At 41.2% G+C, this 22,153-nt stretch overlaps 1 protein-coding gene across 1 annotated transcript in view; it reads left to right on the top strand.

Moving 5' to 3' along the window:
• The window catches only part of POU2F3 (POU class 2 homeobox 3), a 94,708-nt gene that overhangs the window by 53,195 nt on the left and 19,360 nt on the right, over window positions 1-22,153 (top strand). The window contains exons 3-5 of the mRNA XM_018559447.1: window positions 33-67; window positions 9,808-9,909; window positions 14,204-14,306. Of these exons, the coding sequence (XP_018414949.1) occupies window positions 33-67; window positions 9,808-9,909; window positions 14,204-14,306 (240 nt within the window). The remainder of the gene's footprint in view (window positions 1-32; window positions 68-9,807; window positions 9,910-14,203; window positions 14,307-22,153) is intronic.

The raw sequence follows: 22,153 nt of genomic DNA, 5'->3' as shown, positions 1-22,153 counted from the left end.
TACATAAAATGTTATCTGTGCTTTAATTTCAGGTGGTGAGCGCAACAGCCTGGATTTCAGCAGACAGGTATGTACAATGTCAACTAAGCAAAGAAAAGAATATCTGCATAAACCTTTGACTTAGTAGGAAGTTTCTTCAACATGGGGCTTCATACACATGGGAAGTGGATGTAATGTACATCCATCACCTTGGCTGCATTCAGTTGGTATTCTTACATCTACATTAATGAGGGGTTAGGCAAATACTTTACTGAGCAGTCCTCTGTAGTCGTGTATCAGGATCAAGATTCTGCACCTATGCCGGGGAGCATTTAAGGGGCTCTAGAAGGAAGCATATAAAGGAGGAATACAAAAACTAAGATCTGACGCTGATCTCACTGCAAGTGGCCGGAGCCAGCCGTAAGATCACCGAAGGGGTCCTGGGGCCGAAGCTAGAAAGAACCTGAATATTTACAATGGTATTTACAATGCTTTATAGTACAATGTTATAACACAGCAACAACAAGCAACATATAGCAATGATTCTATAGGTTGTGGTAGGCCACTGAAATAGTAATCTGGTCTCCATGTATGTTGGGAAGGGGGTTTAACACCGCGGATGTCAACTGGTTAATGTTTAGGAACTACAATTCTTGCTATCTAAATAGGAGGGACAAGTGAAATAAAAGGTGGTAGCTGAGTTATTTTTAGAAAGTAATCATTCATCGGTTAGGTAGAGGTGCGATAGGCTTCTCTGAACAGATGAGTTTTCAAGGATCGCCAATAGGCAGACAGAGTAGGAGATAGCCGGAGAGGTTGGGATAGGGAGTTCCAGAGGAGTCCTGGAGACTAGAGCTGATGAGAAAGCTAGAGAGCAGGAGGTCTTGGGAGGAGCAGACAGGACGGTCAGGGTGATACTTTGTGACGAGGTTGGAAATATAGCTGGGGCAGAGTTGTGCCCCTTCCTTTTTTTCCATACTACAAAGTTTATGATCCTGAGGAACTGATGTGGCCTGCAGTTTAGAACTAAGATTGACATGTTTCCAGATAATCCTGAGAGTAGGACAATTTGAGCTGAGTCACTAAAGGAGCTGAGAATGATCCAATCATGTGAAAAACAAATTCCTGTTTATTTCCTTTGTTCCCCCATTCAAAATGCAAATAAGATGTGTCAATCAAATCATTGTGTTTTTCAAGAAATACCTGTTTTTGGGCCCAGCAATATGATTCTTGGGTCCATGCTCTTTGCTCTACGTTGGGTGGGAGTGTTTGACAGGCTCCTGTGAACATCATAGCACGTTGCCTTGGATATTTTTCAAAATAATGATATGAATAAACAGATCCCCAGGATCCCTTTAGATGTGTCTGCTTCTCTTTGCTGACCACTGGATGCTCCAGACTTTAGCTGTGCAGTCTGCTAATTGGTTGCAGGCACATCTAAAGGGATGCCGGGAATTATTCTTTTTACATAAAGCTCAGGAACAAAATGATTGATGGCAGATAAAGCTAACAATTGCCAGAGGGGGGCCAACGACAGTACAGATCAGGAGAAGTGATTGATGAACGATGGAGGTAGTTCAGACAGGAAATGAAAGTCGGCTAAAGCCTTGTTTACACCTAGCACGGAGCAGGTGCAGAGCAGAGCAGTTACAGACCGGATCAAAACTGCATCCAATGCATTCCAATTGTATTTTTAGCTCCAGTTCACATTGCAGCGTTCATTTTCAGAGCAGGTAAAAAGACTGCAGCGGCAAAAACGCGGCACAACCCACTGCACTTCGTGTGCAGAAACTCATGCAGATCTGCTCTGCATTTGGTGTGAACAAGGCCTGGTAGCTGTTGCAGGTTTATATAGTGGACATGCAAGTTTGCAGGAAATTGAGGATAATCAGTTTCAGCATAGAAGAGAACTTACTACAAGTGTGGGAAAAAAGCTAAGGCTGGAGTCCAGCTTTAAGTAAAGATTCTGGACTCCTTTAGTACAGTAACCCGTTATGTATACAGAAGCCAAGCACTGAGGTTAAAACCCTCTACATCATACTTGTCACACAAGAAAAAACCTAAATGCTGCAAACCAATCTCCGATTACCACTGAGCCAAACTAAAGGTTCTTCTGCACTTGTCAGCAGAAATGAAAGAGGCACTGAGGAGAATTTATCAAAACTGGTCCAGACAGAATCTGGAGCCGTATGCCCATTGTAACCAATCAGCTTCTATCTTTCATTTTCAGAGCTTAACGGAACAAACTGAAGAGAGAAGCTGATTGGTTGCTATGGGCAATTGCTGCAGATTCTGTCTGTTTCGGTTTTGATAAATTCCCCCCCACTTTGCCTTGCCCATGCTGTACTTTACGGTACACTGTGCTGGTACTTAAAGTAGTAGTAAATTCTCAAACCTTTTTCAGTAATGAATTCAGATCAAGCAAATATACATTGCCCAGCAAGGTATTTCTTCCATTTTTGCCCAAGCACTTACAGTCATCATGTTTACAAACAGCTCCAACTCTTTAAGCTTGGCTTCCCTAAACTTCCTGTCAAATACACAATCACAAGGGACAGCACAGTCTCCAACAACAATACATCTAATAACTCTGTGAAGGGAGAAAGGAGATGAGGGGGGCAAGAAGCAGGGTAGTGGCTTTCCTTGCTGTGCCTGTGTGCTTGTGGAGACACACTCAGCTTTCTAGAACACACAAGGGTGGTCACCCTAAAAAAGGATTTTAGGGCCAGTGCTCAGGGGACCAGCTGATTCTGTAGGAAACTAAAACTTTTAAATATAAAGGAGCAGCATCAATTGTAAGTGATTTCATCAGCATTTGAAAAAGCATTTTGACTTTTATATCACTTTAACCTTTTAAAACACTGTACACTAATTTATGCTTTAAACCAAATCTGTACTTTATTACTCCCCTTCCCAACTGCACATACTTACTTTTGCTTTGCCCCCACTTGCTTTCTTCAGCCACAGAGATTGAAGAAAGAGAGCCCTGTGCCAGCTGGGTCACTCCTATCAGAGCTTACACAGGGCTAGGGACTATGGCCCTGCCCTAATGGCACAGTGTGCAGCCAATTACCAATCACTAGCGTTATTACATGGAGTGAGTTACATGTTCCTGCATACCTGGAAGTATTAGGTATTTCCTCCCTTCCAGCAGGTGAGTAGCATGGGGAGTGAAATATGGATGTTCAGATACCAAGTACCAACAAGAACAAGTACCGATACTTTTCCAGCTCCAAGACTACACTAGAGAAAAATTCAAAAGTTAGGAGGCAGCTGTCATTTTTAAGGAGCACACGGAGCTCCTGGGATTTGTACATCTCTGTTTTATTGTATGATTTTTTTTTTATATAAATATATATAAGGGATGTACCAATACCATTTTTCCAAATACAAGTACCGATACTTGTCCAGGTACTCACAGGTACAAGTACTGATTAATTGTTGTTGTTTTGTGTCATGTGACAGTTTTTCTAAAACAGTTCAGACTAATGATCCCAGGACAGTGGTGGAGCGCCAGAGCCAGGTCCCAGCTGCAACCGCTGCAAGCCTGGTAGTTCTCGCGAAAATGCCAAGTATCGGCACTGGTATCTGAACTCCCTAGAGTGAAAGGTTCAACATAGGCCGCTTAAGAGGGGGGCCTTTAAATCACAGGTTTTCTTTAAAGCATAAATTAGCATTCAGTATTTTAAACCGTTGCACCAATATTCCCAATGCGATTTTTCCTGAAGTCTGCGCATATTCCTTGATTTTTAATATTATCTTTTTTTTTTTTTATTTACATGAGTTTGCAGCCCACACAAATTACGTTTTTTTTAGAGGTTTTAGTAAACTGATTGTCTTTGGAGAGTTCTTTATTTTTCTCTGGAAGCTCAAGCAAGCCTGCACAGGCTGTTTGTGTCTGCAGTTTTTGTAGCGGAATCTTTATCATGCAAATAAGGCAGTAAAAGCTTATATAGGCTTTTACCACTTTCCATTTCTTTTTTATGTGCAATTTGTGTGTTTTTTTTCTTATGGGAAGAAATAAACAAAAGATAGAATTAAACAAGGACAAACAAGTTTCTATAAAACACAACACATACTGAAGTCGAGAAATGTTTTCTAAAAACATATATATGTGTTCTATTGTATGCTATAGTTTTACAACTTTATGACTAAACAAGCCATTTTTATGGTGCTTTTTCTGTGGTCATAAATATTCATAGCAACACGGCTTCCAGTACATGTATAACATCAAAATATTGAGGTTTAGTGCTATTGTGTTTGGCACAGGACTGGATAAGGTTTACGCCATTAAATTACAGATAGAGCGCAAATTATGAATTAAGGTTAGAATAAGGTTTTACAGTGTTACATTTTAGGCTTGATTTAGGTTAAATTACAACTAAAGGCTCCAATTTGGCAGTCTATGCAAGTGCAAAATCCAGTTGCAATGTGATGCAGAAGCCTCATAAATTAAACAAAATATTCCTTTACCCTTCCTGACTGAGCCAAATTCTCCTTTATTTCTGCTTCACATGCTCCCCCTCCCAAACACTGTAGCTCACAGTGGGAGGGTTTCAGTCTGGTCATGAAATTATAAATGAAAGTGCTGTTTGCTGAAGGTTTTGACAGTCTTAAGATCGTGCACATACATTTATATATGTGTTCTGCAGTAACGTCTAAAGGTGCCCATGCACCATGCGAATATTGTTCGATTTCTAAACGAAATTGGGTTTTCGTATGATAATCGGCCAGTTGATGGGAAGTCATCAATCACTATTACTGTACAACCAGACGGATTTCATCTATCGGGCAGGCTAGAAAACTTTTTTAGAATCGTACGAAAATCGATGGATTAGCTGAGTTTTTGTACTAAAAAAAAACACTGCACATGCGCAAACGAAAATCAGTTTTGTCTATCGAAGGAAATTCGGTCAGTTAGTATTACTAACAAACGATAATTGAAATCCACATGGGTCTGAGCAGGATGGGGCAGTCGTGCAGAAATCGAACAACATTTTCGATGATGGGACAAAAGAAATCGAACGATAATTGTTATTTTTTTCCCAGTCCCGTTGTCTCCCCTACCCTGACTAACCAGGATCCACAGCTCCAAACAAGCCTGGAATGAGGTGTTTAGCACAGGGCAGTAAAATATAGAATGAGAGCAATTTCCACCTTCTCTTGATTTTTAAGGCAGTATCTACATCTGCTACCTATCTTCTATGTATGAATTTTCCACTTGAAAACATTTTTTCATTTACGGTTGAAATTATTATTATTACCACAAGCCAAGACTAATGACTGCCCATCAACTTCTCTTATCCCAGTTCTTAAATAAACACCAGAGCATGTTACTGCGGTTAGTTGTATGCACAGATATGGTTAGATAGGTGCTGTCACATACTTGTTGAAGGTCAAGGTAACAAGAGGGTTTCCCTTACACCTCCTGTCCAATACACCAAGAAATTGGTGATGGATGCCCATGGTGGGTCCGGATGCAGCAGATGATCTGGAGATATTCTGAACGCTGCTTAGGTGCTTAAGAGGTTTGAACTGGATCTGTGTACAACTCTGGTTCCCAGATTGGGCACAGGAACACCCTGTAGCAGGAAGAAGAATTGTAGTCAGGACATTCAGGATTCATCCAAGCAGCAGAGGTACCAAATTGGAAAGTAAAAGTAAAGTTAGAGTCCAGGCCACAGTTGACATCAGTCAGGCAGCAGAGGAACCAAGACAGCAGGCAGAAGGCAAAGTGAGGACACAAGTAAAGGTCAGCAGTGGGAGATACAAGTACAAAAGTCAAGCATGCCAGGTTAAACACAGGATAACAGAAGCACAGGTCAGGTCATGGGTCACGGGAGCAACTACTTAGCACTTTTCCTAGGCAGTGCTGAGCTTTAAATAGGGCAATTGGTATCAACATGCACAAACGCACTCAGGTGTGTGTGTTACCATGCCCCAAAGCATCAGACTACAGACTGCAATATGTGCAAATGCAGGTGCATACATGCATACAAGAGTACTTAAGTGTCTTAGGGCTCCATTTTTAATGCACTGTGAATAAAGTAATCTGCTAAACACCACAATGTTTCTCCACACTGCGGCCTGCATTTTATGGCCTATTCATAAAATAAGCCAACAGAGAGAACTCCATGACTAGAGGGCAGCTGGTCAAATCTCTTTGAAGGGTTACTTGACTGGGCTCTCCTCCCTGTTTTTCTACTTCCAGTCAGAAGAATAGTGCTCTGCTGGCTTTAAAGCCCCAAAACCAGGGAAGTGCTAAATCTACCTGTGAAGCACATTGCTGTGATTCAGAAATGTGCAGGTTTTTTTGCGGCAGCGGTATATCTCCTATTGCCACGCACATATTAAAAATTTTTAGCCCCCGAAAGTAAGACTAGTTTTTCTATTTTGTATATATACATTGATTCAACAGTCCTAGCTGCCCACAGCACTCGTGAGTGGTCCCAGGAGGATCCTCAGCTAGAGGAAAGTATAATAGCTGTGCACTACAAAGTCTGTACAATATGGTCCGTAAGGGGTGGGGGAAACTCATTTTTACTCAATAGAATCAGATTTTGTCTGATAACATTTAATGTGGGGATTTTCTATTTAATTAATAATTATGCTGCCTTTGTAATGTAATAAAGTTGGCAATAAGTGTATTGGATTTTTAGTAATGAATTACTGTTACTTAATTTAAAGATGTTTCACCCATACATGGAGTGGCTCTATTTTTGTTTGTTGGTTGGGTCAGTATTGTGTCCTTGGTTAGCAAACCAAAGAAACACTGTCATAGGAAGGAAGGGGAGCAAACTTCTGCAGGAATTAAGTGCAGGCACCTAGAGGCACTTGAACATACTTGCAGCAGCCTCCTAAACCTTTCTATCATTAGTGAATCCTGGGAGGTACTAATGGGCAAAATTCCAAAGCCCTAAACTTACATATTTTTATTGTTACCTGTCAATGTGGCTTGCTATTCGGTTGTGACAGGAAGGTTTGGGAGGGTGCTGCAGGTATTTACAGGTACCTCTTGGGATGTTCACTTCATACCTGCAGAAGTTTGCCCCATTCCCTCTAGTGATAGAGCCTCTAACTCTTTAATCAGTGGTTCAGGACTGTCTAGTGTTGGGGACAGCAAGAGCAATAGTGACTAAACCCTGCCTACAAGTCTGATCGGTATTCTTGTGACAGCATGACCACATGAATACAGGTGTACATGACACTGCGCCTGATAGAATACTTCAATTTTTAGGACACAGAGAAGGGAATTTATCAAAACTGGAGCAGGAGGCATCTGGTGCAGTTTTCCATAGTAACCAATCAGCTTCTTTCTTCAGTTTGTTCAGTTAAGCTTTGGAAATTATTGGTTGCTGTGCACAGCTGCTCCAGATTCTGTCTGTTCCAGTTTTGATAAATTCCCCTCAGAGGGTTTCCTGAAGTCATTTAAAATGACAGCCAGTCATAAAAGTGTTTACTAAATAATGGCCCTTTTTATGTACGTGAACTTGCTGTACATTTCTTTATGTTTAGATTTATATTTTCTACTTTCCACCTGTTTCTTGATTTGTGTATAAATTATATATTTGATGCTCAGTGTTAATGGTTTTAAGGGGCAAAGTATAGAAATTGATGGTTATTTGGTTTCTTTCTTTATACTTGCAGTATGTTTGTGTGAAGATTTATATTTTCTGCCATCAATGATTTGAGTATATGAATGATTTATTTGATGCCCAGTGTAATTTTTTTATTGAGGCAATCTTAGTGTACAAATAAAATTACATTTCACAGAGTGCTGCCCAACAGGGCATGACTGCAGCATTTGCTTTTCTTGGCTGTATTTATTTCCTGATACCTGTACTACAAGGAAATGTTATGGATGAGGAGTGATCCCTGGGGGGTATTCAGTTCTCCAAGTTGGTTCCTGTCACATTTCCTTGGGGAAATAGGTGGGAGAGCCAAGGAAGTGGGTGGGGAACATGCAGGATTATTAGAAAACACCCATGTCTGTTAGTAAACTTGGGTATAAATGAGTCTTAACTCCTTCAGTGCTTAAAAGAACCATATGCATACTTTTATCAATTATGTCAATTCAGCATGTTTAAAGGAACAGAGAGCAGAGTGACAGAATTATTAGTTTATTAGTGTGCTGCTTCTTATTTCACTAGACAAGAGGTCTGTCACTAGGCAAGACCTATAGACAGACCCAGAGATAATAAGCAGAGGGGCTGCATGACTCAGGGAAGGAATAGTCCTTGGAGAAGGGGTTCAATAAAATGGGAATCAGTTGATCTTACCTGATTGGAGGTTGGAGTCTGGTGTCAGGGAGGAGCTGCATAGGATAGGACTGCAAGGGCTGATGGGCGTTTTTCCAGAAAATCGACGGGGGAAGCAGGTTGTCTCGCTCGCCCTCCCCTAATTTTTTCAGTTGGTGGCAGTTGGAATGGTTGTTTATGTCACAGCAGCTTGGTGGGTTAAGGGGTCTTTGGGGGTCTAGAAATGTGAGTTGGTTAAAAAATGGGGGGCCATCAGCTGGTACTCCCTCCCCCTGTTGGTGTCAGTAGTTGTCGGGGGCCAGGCCCCTTGGAACTTGGGAAGCAGTAACTGTCCTCGAGCTGGTGGGTGTGCAGCTGGGTATATGAGAGCGGTTGTGGTAGAGGCCTTATTTTGGCTGATCGGCACCCACAGACCCCCTTCTCGGATCCAACAGTCATTCAGATTATGTATTTGTTTGCTATTTTGGTTATTATGTTTGGTAACTGTAAATTTTTGGTATGATTAATAAAGGGCTGCTGTGGCCATTTAAATCCATGTTGCACAGTCCTTGTGTTCGTGGATGTTTGGGGTTTTTAACAGGGGGACGTAATTGACTAATTCATTAGTCAAGGTGTAGCAGAGAAAATTCAGGGTCTTCTGTCCTGCTGTGTATGGCTGTGCTGTGTGGTGAAGCTGTGTAACTCTCAGAATTTCATGGGCAGAAAAACAAATCCTTTTTATATATTAGGAAAGCAGAAGAGTGGAAAAGCCTGGGAACTATGGTAGGGGGAAGGAGGCGGCACATTTACCACCCAGTAAAAGTGGTCTTTTTTTACTGGAGCCCTCAGAGTCGGCTGCAGAAACAATACCTAGTTTGTTTTATCCACTCGAATTCCATGACTTTTATAAACGTGCTTTTGTGAATGGAGCCTATTAAATCTGAAGAATTTTAAGCCTTGGTTCACACTCGTGTGATGCGACATCACATGAGCATTGCATTGCGCTTTTACGCACATTATTTGCTTTGTGTTTTATTTGAATGGATTTCTACCACATCTAAATCACACCAAGTAAGTGCATGACCCCTTTTTTTAAATTGTGCCACACCATAACACATGGTGATAAGTTAGTACCAGTTCACACCATGCATTACTTTTTTCACCGCAACACATGGTACTGAGGTACTGTATATATCCAGATTATGTTACTACATCAATTGAAATGTAACTGACATCTTGTTAGATAGTAGAAATTATTTAGGTACCATTTCACATTTACAATTGGGCCAGATTGCTGAGTCTCAGGAATTCCTCCGTGAGACTCATGGGATAAGCTGTGGGCGGGAGGTGCTGTACAATACAATGACAGCTGCCACTGGGAATTCGTGAGAATCAGCAATCTGGTCCAATTGTAAATGGGGCCTTACTGCCTCCTCCCGCAATTTTATTTCCCAAACAGTGGCCCACTGAGCTGCGATTTCACTGCAAAATGCTCTCTACATGCCAGGAAAATCAAATGTTCTGAAGTTGATTAAATACTTTTGTCCATATAATTTCCAATATATTTTTAACATGTGTCTATATGTTACAGATTAAAACAGAAGATTTTAGTGAAACACTGCAGCCTGGAATATCTCATCGACCATGTCATCTGCCTCAAGGATCTATAATGGGTGGAGGACAGATGACTGGGGTATGGCACTACCGTATTATTAACAGTCTTATAGTTATAAATATAGTTTTTTGACATACAATTTCAGGTTTAGCCTACTGTTACACCCACACTAGTTAAAGTTGAACTTCGGACACAAACACCTTTCTTCAAATATATTTCTCAGTAGCCACAAGGGATATAAATCCACATTGTGTGCACCAAATGCTTTCACAAATGCAGATAATGTAAAAGTAGTGATTATATAATCACTGGGCTGTACATAGCCCATGCAGAGAGCAGAGCTGTGGCAGGGGCCCAGCAGGTCAACTTACTACAGACTGCCTGCAGAAAATTACAGAAGGGGGCGCATACAAGACCGGTCACTCTGCATAAAGAGAAAGAGCAGAAGTTACTCGTCTTTATGAAGTTCATGCACAGAGGCAGAGCACAAGAGTTGCTGCATGCTGAATTACTGCACAAATCTGGAAGAAATACACAAAGAACAATAGCAATATGCATGGCTCTTCTATTTAGACAACATTTGTTTAGGCCTGTTTCTCGCTTTCCACATTTGCAGCCAGATAGGGATAACACCTACATTATATTTGTTACATGTTCCCATTCATATTACATAACTTAAACTTGCTCTTTTCTGAAATCTACAAAACTGAATATTCCTCTGCTAGGCAAGGGTGCTGGGGAGTTAATACTGTTTCGGCAAATCTTTAGTAAAAGGCGAAAGATTTATACGATCTGAAGATAAACCAGAGTATTCGGCAAATCTTACTATCAGTTGTAATAGATTTAAACATGGTGGAGCTGATTCACTAAAGGCAAATAGGCTAATCATTTAGCAAGTGATTTTATTTCCCTTTACTTTAGTGAATGAGGTTAAGCTCTGCTGACTTTTATCATCCAATCATATGGAAGCAAAAATACTGTTTTGTATTGTCCTTGCACATGATTGGGTATTATTTACAAAGTGAATGTTCAGCACATTTATTAAAGGAGAATTATGGGGACAGTATATTACACTCATCCCCATAATTAGTGCTGTCAGGTGACACTGAAACTGTCACACGTTGGCTCTATTGATCAGGAACTGAGTGATCACATGCCATCGATCCTTCTGTTCCCAATCTTCTCCCTGCAAAGAGCGGTGACTGTCAGTCACCACCCCCACAGGGATTCCCCCCTCCTCTCCCTGTTCCTTTAGCACTGACTGGAGGGACGGATGGGGAGGCGGCGTGCACAACTGGCTCTGCCTCTAGAGAGGCTGTCAATCAGCAATTGGGGTGTATCCCGACAAGCCACAGAGAGACTCTGTGCTGTCAGCATATAGTGGGAAACAGCCTGCTATATGCTGAGTTTTGGGTGACAGGAGGACCTTAGTATATGTCCTCCTGTGACCCTGAAGAGAACAATGGCAAAAAAAAGGTGGGCCCATAGTTCTCTTTTAAACTAAGAGAACATTTTCTTGCAAAGTGAACAGCCTTTTGTAAATCAACCCCAATGTGCCATGGTTACATAACAAACCAGATAATATTACATCATAATACTAAAGACAAGTGTATTCCACGCATTTGGAAAACTAACTAGCCTTTTTGTGATCCCAATAATATTTTATAGGTGGGTGATATAGTTATATTAAGTTGGGCAATTATCTGAGCACAATGCCTTGTTAATACGAAGCATATTTATAAAGCAGTGAATTTGACATTTCCCAAATATTCAGTGGCAGTGAATCTTTCGCTGTATTTTAAAACATGATCAGTACTGCAGTAAATATTTGGGGAATGTCACATTCACTACTTTATAAATATGATGAATGTCCTTCACCCTTTCTACAGTACAGACGACAGTAGGCACATATTGGTCAGTCAGTGTGCACTACATTGTGGGGAATGTTAATGTAATTCATGACATATAATAATGCAGAAAAAACACTACTGTGTAAATGATTAGACTTCCTGATACCGAAAGCCAGTCATAAATGGCTTGTGTACAGTGTCATGATCATTACCTTGTCTGTTGGGAAATTATCCTTAATGTGTCACAAGGATCGTTAATTTTCAAGCATGCTTGGCAATCTCAGCAGGAGATAAACACCACTTTGCAAACAAGCACCTAATATCTCCTATTAATGTCTACACAGTTCCAGTTTTCGATGCCTAGAAAGATGAAAACACTTATGAGGATGAGGCCATGCATGACCAGCTTGGGTTTTAGAATAAGGCAGAGTAGATATAACATGTTCATTTGTACCATTCATTTTATAGATATTCTTGGAAATAAAGATCCCGATTATTTCGAATGTATCCCTAAGATTCCAAGAAATCTATTAAAAGTTTGTTTAAAGTACCAAAAGGTAGAGCACCATAATCCAGCATGGATAGTATTTTATAACATCAATCATGTATTGATATTATTAAATATAATTAGGGATGCACAGATACCAAGGTCTGGTACAAGCACACATACAGATACTTTTCCAGCTCCAAGACGAGACTAGAGAAAAACACAAAAATTAGGAGGCAGCTGTCATTTTTAAGGAGCATTCGGGGCTCCTGGGATGCACCCCTGGTAGTTCTCGTGAAAATGCCAAGTATCTGCACTGGTATCTGAACTGGTATCTGAACATCCCCATAATATAATGAAGTATAATAGTATTATGTAAAGAAATGGATTGCTGAAAGCAGAACACAGGTGGAAATTATTATTAAGCCTTGCAGTGGGGTTACTCCTGCACTGCAAGGGTTACGTGCTCGTTTTGGTCTAGGGAGGAAAATATCAATGTAATACTCACCCAATCCTCAGATCCAGCAAGCAGTGACAGTGCTCCTCCAGCCTCTCTACTCCTACACTGCAGCATCGGAATGTCCCTTGACGTCCTCACTTTCTATACACTATGTATAGAACATGATGATTTCACGGAACATCAGACTTCTGCAATGTAGGGGGAAAGAGGCTCTTGGGAGCGGTCTAAAATCAAGCCAGCTGAGAGGATCGGGTGAGTATAATTTTTTTATTTTCCTCCCTAGACACAAACAAGCACTTAACCCTTGCAGTGCAGAGACAGCCCCACTGCAAAGGTTAATAATAATTTCCCCCGGAGTTCTAAAATAGTTATCAGCAATGTATATTTATTTTGATGGGTTTCACAATATATATATCTGTGATATTTTGTTTTCACCTGTGTAGCATCTTGTGTCATGTATGATTCATTGTTGTAAATCTGTTTGCATTGTTGATAACTTTTATTGCATATTGATGATGGAACATTTTATGGTATGCATCACTCATTATTATGGATATCGAGGATAATTGTTTTCTATATGTCGATTGTGTTCCTCCAGTTATCCTTTGTGTTTTGTATAATGAATCAAGGGTAGATGCATATAGACCTTCGTTCCTGTAGGATGCTCCACCCCTTTGATTAAGTCCATCTGTAGTGAAACATGCTACCGTGTTTCCCCGAAAATAAGACAGTGTCTTATTGGGGGCGGGAGGGAGCTGCCTCTCCGCTCTGATGTCATCCAGAGAGCAACAGCGTGCGGGTAGGTGGACGGGCGAGGGGGCGGGAGGGAGCTGCGGCCGGTCTTCAAATGTGAAATTGAATTACATGTGCAGCTACCCCGAAGGTAAGACCTAGCGCTATCTTCAGGGATGTCTGTAATATAAGACCTACCTAGGTCTTATTTTCGGGGTAGGTCTTATATTACAGAAATCCCCGAAGATAGCACTAGGTCTTATTTTCGGGGTAGGTCTTACTTTCGGGGAAACACGGTAGAGCGGAGCAGACCTTGAGAAAGACTGAGCGTTATCTTGTTGGAGGCAATAAAGTTATTTTGATTGAAGTTCTGGCATCAGAGTGCAGCTCTTTGGGATTTACTTACAATATACTGTAATGGTTTATATCTTGTATTTCTTGTCCTTTATGAGCTGACCGTAATATACTAATATTTTATTTTTATTAGTACCATTCATTCTACAGAAATTTACAGGTATTCTTGAAAATAACATTTAAAAACTCCTAAAAAAAATAACAAAATTTCTAAAAACTAAAATCCCAATGATTCAAAGAAAGCGTTAACATTTTTCATTTGTGATTTCATTTTTCAAGTGCTAAATCTTTGAGCAACTTCGTAAAGCTAATCCAGCATGGGCCGTATCATATCAGTCATGTTATATCTTATCTATTGTATCATGATTGTATCATAACTCCGCAAGTAATGAAAATACCATTTGATGTTCTTTGTTGAGCTTCCACTTTCTAGACAAACATATGCTAATATGTTGTTGTATATTTTGTTGTATTTATGTGCTTATACAGGATATGCCGTCTATACACTCTCTTCAGCAACTTGTCCTGGTTCCCAGCCACCTACAATCAGCTTCTCAGTTCCTTCTTTCACAATCACAGCCTGTCCAGCAAGGTAACATGCAAGACTGAAAGTATTAAACAATTTATTTATTCTTTCATTAGCCGGGCTAGGTATGCATTATCATATTATTAAACCATATAAGATGGGAGAAATCACACAACAAAGTGTATGGATGAGGAAGTAGCACACCTTTATCAATTAATATAATTAGTGTTTAAATGCTAATATGAGACTAGCATCAAATGGTAAGAGCGAACAGCATATTGTGTATCTAGAGGTGATCGAGGTGTGTGACCCCTGTAGTTAACCATCTGCACCCTGACACATTTATGGAAAACTTTACATAAAGATAGGGACACTCTAACCTTGTATACCTCTACTTCTACCCTGTCCTGGATTACCCCTGTCTTTTTTAAATTTGTCACAGAAGTGACTGATTTTTTTCACTAGTGATTACCAGTAAGACAAATATTGGACTATTATTATTATACAGGATTTATATAGCACCAACAGTTTGCGCAGCGCTTTTACAATATAAGGAAGGCATTACAATACAATTCAAGACAAGACGGTAAGGCGGGCCCTGCCCGTGAGTGCTTACAATCTAAAAGGGAGGGGGAGGTCTTTGGAAAAGCTGAGGGGGCGGTTAGGGTAATATTTTGAGACAAGGTTTGAGATATAGCCGGGGCAGACTTGTGGATGGCTTTGTAAGTGGTTGTTACAAAGCCATCCAGGTGCTTGGGAAGCTCCCAGACACTGCAGCTCCTTTTTTTCAGCTGCGGGAAGGGGGGGTTGTACCTCAACATCATCGCTTCGGGTGGCAGAGGACTTTGTCCTGGCATTTTTTTGCACGATAACCACATAATCATCAAAATGCAAATTTTTTTTGCATTTTGGAAGTTTCTTGAGGGTAATAACAAGCAGATTATATGTATTTGGCCATGTGCATTATTGGCCATGGGAAGCCTGGATGAAAGTGAAAATGTGTCTGTTTACATCCGATTACCTCTGATCCATTATTATTCCACCACAATGGAACTCTGCTCTATTGTGTTTTCTGGACCTAGACTGAGTCAGGGGTAATCAAATATTAATAGATGTGTGTCCATTTACATCTGGCTGCCCATAGAGTTACACTGGGCATCCAATCAGATCTGCCTGCAAAACTGACGGATCTGAATGGACTTCTCGTGTAAAAGGGGCCTTAAAGAAACACCATCAGCTTGCCTTTAAAAGGCATCCTCCGACCCCCTTATACTCACCTTACCCGCATTGCCTCACAAGTCCTTCCATCTCCACAGTCAACGTTTAAAAAGGCTGTGTCATCCGTTGTGTTGGTGTCCCAGGGGAGCAATAATGTTACTTTGCCAGTCATGTGATAATGCTTAGGCCTAGCAACTGGCTGCCAGGACCAGACACCATCGCATGGGAGCAGGTCACATGTGCCACTATATCGGGGAGTGCAAGGCGGAGGAGCAAAGTTACATAGTATTTGAGGTTGAATAAAAACATAAGTCCATCAAATCCAACCTATAGCCCAAGTTCTATTATGTAGTGCAGGTATGGTGAGTATAAGGGAATCTGGATATGCCCTTTTTAGAGACTCTTTCACTTTCCTATGCATGGGCAAGGTAACTGTTTCCCTTTAAACAATATCCTATATGTCCAGTGAAGAAAGTTGTGACTGAAGAAAACAGGTGATAGGCAGAAATTAATATAGTGAATGTTGTTATCACAAGAAAGGTACACAGGTTCATTAAATATTTATTTAAACTAACCAAACATTTATCAAGCAGACAAGAATTAATATATTGTTTGCATCAAAGAAATACGGTGTTGTTTAGGAGGGAAAAAACTGAGAATTCATGTTCACTAATTATATCATTGTCTACTCAGAAATTACTAGGATTATTCTGATCAGACAACGCAAAGATAAATAGTAATATGCACTTGCAGTAGCCAAAGGCAACCAATCAGATTTCCATTTATTATAGTCAAGTTAAAATTTCTAATTGATGCTGTACTCGATAACCACTGTTAAAAGTAGTATCTATTTATCAGGTGTTAAAATATTAAAATGGTATGTAATTAAATACAAATCAAAAAATCAATAAATTAATAATTAAACAAAATATATTTTTAATGGTAAAAGGGGTATGTACTTGAACAATGTTAATACTGTGCCAAGTACCTGGAATGTTGGTAGGGTGTGGGAATTACAATTACTGCTCCCATTGCATCACAAACACAGCAGCATTTAAAACATAATTGTACTAAAACACTGACTCTTTTAATATATCCAGGAACACCATACAACTAAACCCATTACTTCTGCATTTTCCTTTCCGATGCTCTAAGAGCTGCCATCACAGGGCTTAGAGCATGTTGCTCTCTACACTCTACAAGGCAGAATGCAGATCAGTGTAGGGCACAGACAGACTCAGTGTAAACAAAGTAGCTTTGACAGTGCCTTGTGATCTGAAATCAATACAATAAAAACATTGTAGGAGCCTGGTCTCAAAACTCTGCTCCTAAATCCTGAGGATTCAGCATTACGACAGTTCAACGGCACTGTAAAAACTTTTACTGCTCTTACAATAAACAAGAGTAACAATTCCTCGTGGTACAATATAGTCAAACAGTTTATAAAAAAAAAAGTCAAATAGTAAAACACTCTCATAAACAAAGCCAGATAACACAATGGAAATAAGAGCATTATGTTAAAATGAGAATATACTATGACACCTTGAAAAAACGAAAAACACTATAAAACCTCCAATATCATTATGTTAAGTCACTCAAGGAGGAGCGGGGCTTTTTCTGCGTGACGTTCCACTTGAAGATTTCTTTGCAATTTTTCTTTCCTTAATGGTAAGCGCTTACAGTCTCGGCCTCATGGTTTTGTGTTTGTCAGTACATTTTCATGTATTATTTTGATCTTTTCATATGTTGCGCCCTCAGGAATATTTATTGATGTTAATTGTGAAATCTGGGACGGTTTCTCCAGCTGGATTGAATGTTCCTGTTGGCAGATTAGGGTGTTGGCAGGACTTAAGTGCCAAGTTGTCTAGCTGGGCTTGTACACTAATATCCCTATGTGCTGTTGACAAGTCCCATTATGCACAGTGGAGTTCATTCACTAAGGCCTGGTTCACACCTTCTGCACGCATGGGACATTACTATAGCTGCACGCATGTCACATGTCACACACGGTCAGGTGTGAACCAGCACTAAAGGAGTAGCGTATGTTCACTTTGCAGGGAAATTTTTACTTAGCTTAGTATATGTTTGCATAAAATACCCAATCATGTGCAAGGACAGTATTTTTTCTAATTTTTTTAAATAATATCTGCAACAAGCGCTAAAACTTTGTGTCTCTTGGATAACAGTAGTGTTAGCTCATCTGCACTTCTACACACTACTTCATTATTACAGCTGACTTTTAAAATGTATCTATGTAAGTCAAAACTGTAAGTAGTTAAGCAGTGAGGTGTTAGAATCCTTGTTTTTATTGTTGTTTGTGTCCTCACTGAGGACTCTGTCTAGTTGACCAGGTGAGACCTGTTTCTTGGACTGAAAGTGAGGCAAAATCCAAAGTTTTGAGTTGTTACCGGAGCAGGCATGGAAGGCAAGTAATTTAATGTGGACACTCCTGGTGACAACTGTCTAAGGGTGCCCATACACTGTACGATTATCGTACGATAATCGCGGGAAATCCCGAGATTCCATACATTTGCGATAATCGCAAAATGTATGGAAGGCGTGCAACCGTTTTTCTACTGTACGGTCGCACGTCTTCCTTCGACAACTGCCGAACGGGCCGGTGTGCGCACGCGCACGCTGCCCGTTTGCAGTCATCGCAAGTACGATCTGCCTGTCCAAGATGGGCCGATCGTACTTTTTTTTTATTACTTTACAATCCTCGCAAGACAAAAGTTTTGCGAAGGTTGTAAAGTGTATGGACACCTTGAGGGGGATATCCCCTCACATTTGAGAGATTTCCACTCACATTCTATGGTGTCTATAGTACATTAAGTGAAATTAAATCTCCTCATTCAGAGATAGATGGCATAAAAGAATCTGACAAGAGTTTTAACCATTCCCTACTGTATCCATAGTGATACAGACATTGGGCTGGGCGTGCTGAAAGCCGAAGCTGGCCGAGCGGCCGCCATTTGGCCGGCCGACAGCCTGCTTCTGACAGCTGGGCGGAGCCAGCCGTGATCTTACGGCTAGCTCCGGCCACTTTCAGAGAGATCAGCATCCCTGGTTACCTGCTAACCAGGGACACTGATCTCCAAACAGCAAACTCTCCTCCCGGCCGCCAAGGAGAGAAACACTGCTGTGTCTTTTTTTCTTTATTCTGACACGCGATGTCAGAATAGAAAAAAAATTATAATTTTCCCATTGAAAAGCATTGGGACATTACTATTGGCTATTTCAATTTGCAATAGCCAATAGTAAACTAGCATTGTACCCGCCCTCTGCTGCAGTTCCCCATCAGGTCCATCAGCAGAAGGCGGGTACAATGCTAGTTTACTATTGCCTATTGCAAATTGAAATGTCACTGCTAGCTCCACACAATCGTTTTCTATTTACTTTTTTAAAACTTTTTTCACTCTTTTTCTGTTCTGCTCGGTCCGTCTGAGGGACCGAGCAGAACAGCCGAGCCGAATGCCGCTCAGCGGCATTCAGCTATTCACTCACTGCTGTTCGGCATCTTTAAGAATAGCCCGAACAGCAGTGAGAAGCCTGCCGGAGGTTCGGCTCAGCCGATCCAGATGTTGGATCGGCTGAGTCGAACTCCTTCTGCACTTCGGGTCGGCCGAACATGCTGAGCATGTTCGGCCGACCCGAAGCCACGCGAAGCAAGCCGATGTACGGCTGATTTCAGCTGATGTACGGTTGAAATCAGCCGTACCAGCCTGAAGTGAATAGCCGAATAGTGTTTGGCTCACTTCACTTCAGATCGGTCATTCACTCGGCTGCCCTCGGCAGCTTAGTGAATAGACCCCATTGAAACTTCAGACCTTTTTAGTGCACCACAACAAACTTGGGGGAATTTCTGAACATGTTTGTGGCAACATTTTTAGGCACAAAGACCAAAATGTCATGCTAACTAACCGCAAAGTTTTATTTCTGTTGAGAGTCTATTATTTAAAGTCTTCTTGCAACATATTCGTGTTTGCGACTCACTGTACATATTTTCCAACATTTCGCATAATTTCTAAAATGCGCAGTAATTGCATCCAGCATTTGCGGCATTAAAAAACCTCCATACTGTTTGCATATTCTAAAAGTGCTTCTGAAGTATCGCAAAGATAATTTACCTTCACATCTTCAAGTCAGCTGAGCACTTTTGGACTATTTAGCTGTCATCTAGGAGGTTCCCTTCAAGTTTGCCACAATTTAGAGACAATTCTCCTTACGAAGGTATTTAGGAATGACCCATGCACTAGGATAATAAATATGTCACTAAATGCACAAGAAATCAGGGATACGACAGCTTAAAAGATGCTGATATTGCAACCAAATTGATAAATGCTTCCCACAGCAGTGAACTACAGTGTGTTGCCTTATTGCATTTGGGTGCCATTCAATATGAATGGCACTAATGCATGTGTGCTGAGGTCCGAGCGTTACCACAATGGCATATCTACTATGATATAATTAAGTGATATCATCTCTCTTGTATCTGCTTCCTGTTTGTTCTGTGTTGTGCTGTGTAGTTGTGCTTTCTGAGCATACATTAGCATATCAAACAACAATTATATGCTGAATAAAGAAATAAGCTTATCTTTGTTTTTTTTGGGTGAGGCTGGGTAACCATCCCGATTAGCATAAGCCAATGTCCTTGGCCTCACCGGCCATATTAATTCTTCCACATCGAGCATGGTGTGGCCTACACTCTGCATGTTGCTATGCAGCCTGACTATAGTAGATGTTGCTAGTGCTGCAGTGCCAAATGTTGTTAATGGCACCCAAATGTACGGTACCTTGCTGCCCCATGTGCTTTCGGCCTCATTCACACACAACGCAAGCAAAAATGTACATTGCGTATATACGCGTCTATGCGCGTATATACGAGCGTATATGCGCATATATACGAGCGTCTATGCGCGTATATGCATATATGCGTGAACTATATGCATATATGCGTGCACTATATGCAATCCCAGAATGCATCAATCATAATGGAATTTTAATGTGCTGTACACATGTGTGCGCGTACATGTGTGTAAACAAGCGTATGTGCGCGTAAATACGCAGAGATACGCTGCCCGGACGCATCTCTGTTCCATTCTGTTTTTGCGCATATACGCTGCGCAAATATACGTCTCCATACGCGGCTGTGTGTATGAAGCCATTTATTTGTATATGTTGCATATGGTACAATACGTACATACGCGCGTATATGCGCAGCAGTGTGAATGAGGCCTTCAGGTTTGTGAAATCATACCAAGATACACAGTAACAAAGTACCTTTGGGGGAATTTATCAGAACTGTAGCAGACAAAATCTGGAGCAGCTGTGCATGGCAACAAATCAGCTTCTCTCTTTCTTTTTCAAATCTTAAGGTGCCCATACACCTTACGATTATCGTACGATAATCGTATGCGATCGACTTTTCGTATGACAATCGTAACGTGTGAATAGAGTGCCCGACCGATAGTACTGTACAATCGTACGACTTTTGACGGTCAAGCATGTTTGAAAACTTTGGTTGATCGTACGATGTTCGCATGGTTGGTGGCGTTTCAGTCCGCCAAAAGTCGTACGATTAACACTGCGCATGCGCAAACGAAAATAATTGCGGTCAATTACCGCAAGTCGTCCAGGTGTTTTTTTCTAACTACCGCTGATTGAACCTTGCGATAATCGGGGCAGGATGGGGCCGTCGTACGAAAATCGTACGACGGTTCGATCATCGGACGAAAACTTTAGTCCGATAATCGTAAGGTGTATGGGCACCTTTAACTGTACAAACCGAAGAGAGTTGCTGATTGGTTGCCATGCCCAGCTGCACAAGTGTTAAAGAGCGGCTTATGCCTAGTCACACTATTGCATTGTGGAAATGTGCATGTTACTCTATGTGTTACTGCAATGCACAGCACTTCTTGCTACTTGCAATGGTGCAGTGTTACACCCAACACACCATGCTGCCTCAAGTGCGCTGCACTGCAGCGAAACTCTTGGCAAAATACTAATATGTATTGCACTGCCAAAAATGGTGCGGGTCCAATTTTCGGGCCGTTGAGGTGCATTATCTAATCTAGCGCATGTTAATGCACAGTGCTAATGTGAGTGTCAACGCAACCCACCTCATAAAGTTAAGTGTGAGCTAAGCCGTAGTCTTCCAATAAGCTGCTCACTAAGTAAACAGCTATTCCAAAATAAGATATAAAGCCGTGTTCTGAGAAGGTGCATCAGTGTGACACATTGGTTGGTTATCAGAGTAGAAACCTGTTTAATACTTTTTCAAGTAATGTACTAAAAGTATATTCCTCTCACATGTGTCCTTATAAATGCAGCTTTTTGTGGGTAGTTTACATAGAAAGCTTCATCCATGTCTGCAGACTTCTCCATCAGTGTAGCAGTATAGTGAAATGCAGGGGCGTAACTAGAAATCACAGGGCCCCATAGCAAAAAATGTTATGGGGCCCCCGTTATACCCCTTGCAGAGCCCACTCGAGATCCCACCTGAGGGTGACCCTGCAGAACCCACCATAGACTCTCTATGGTGGGCTCTGCAGGGTCACCCTCAGGTGGGCTGGTCGCACTCTTTACCGGTCCGCCTCCTCTTCATCCACGGTCGCTGATGGGCCCCGCCTCCTTCTTCATCACTGGGCCCCGCCTCCTCCTCCACTGCCAGGTCCAGCGTGCTCCACCGTCGCTGC

The sequence above is a fragment of the Nanorana parkeri genome, unplaced genomic scaffold (genome assembly GCF_000935625.1).
Source record: "Nanorana parkeri isolate BGI_ZX_2015 unplaced genomic scaffold, ASM93562v1 scaffold395, whole genome shotgun sequence".
Lineage (NCBI taxonomy): Eukaryota > Metazoa > Chordata > Amphibia > Anura > Dicroglossidae > Nanorana > Nanorana parkeri.
This window is presented reverse-complemented; position numbering and strand designations above follow the sequence as displayed.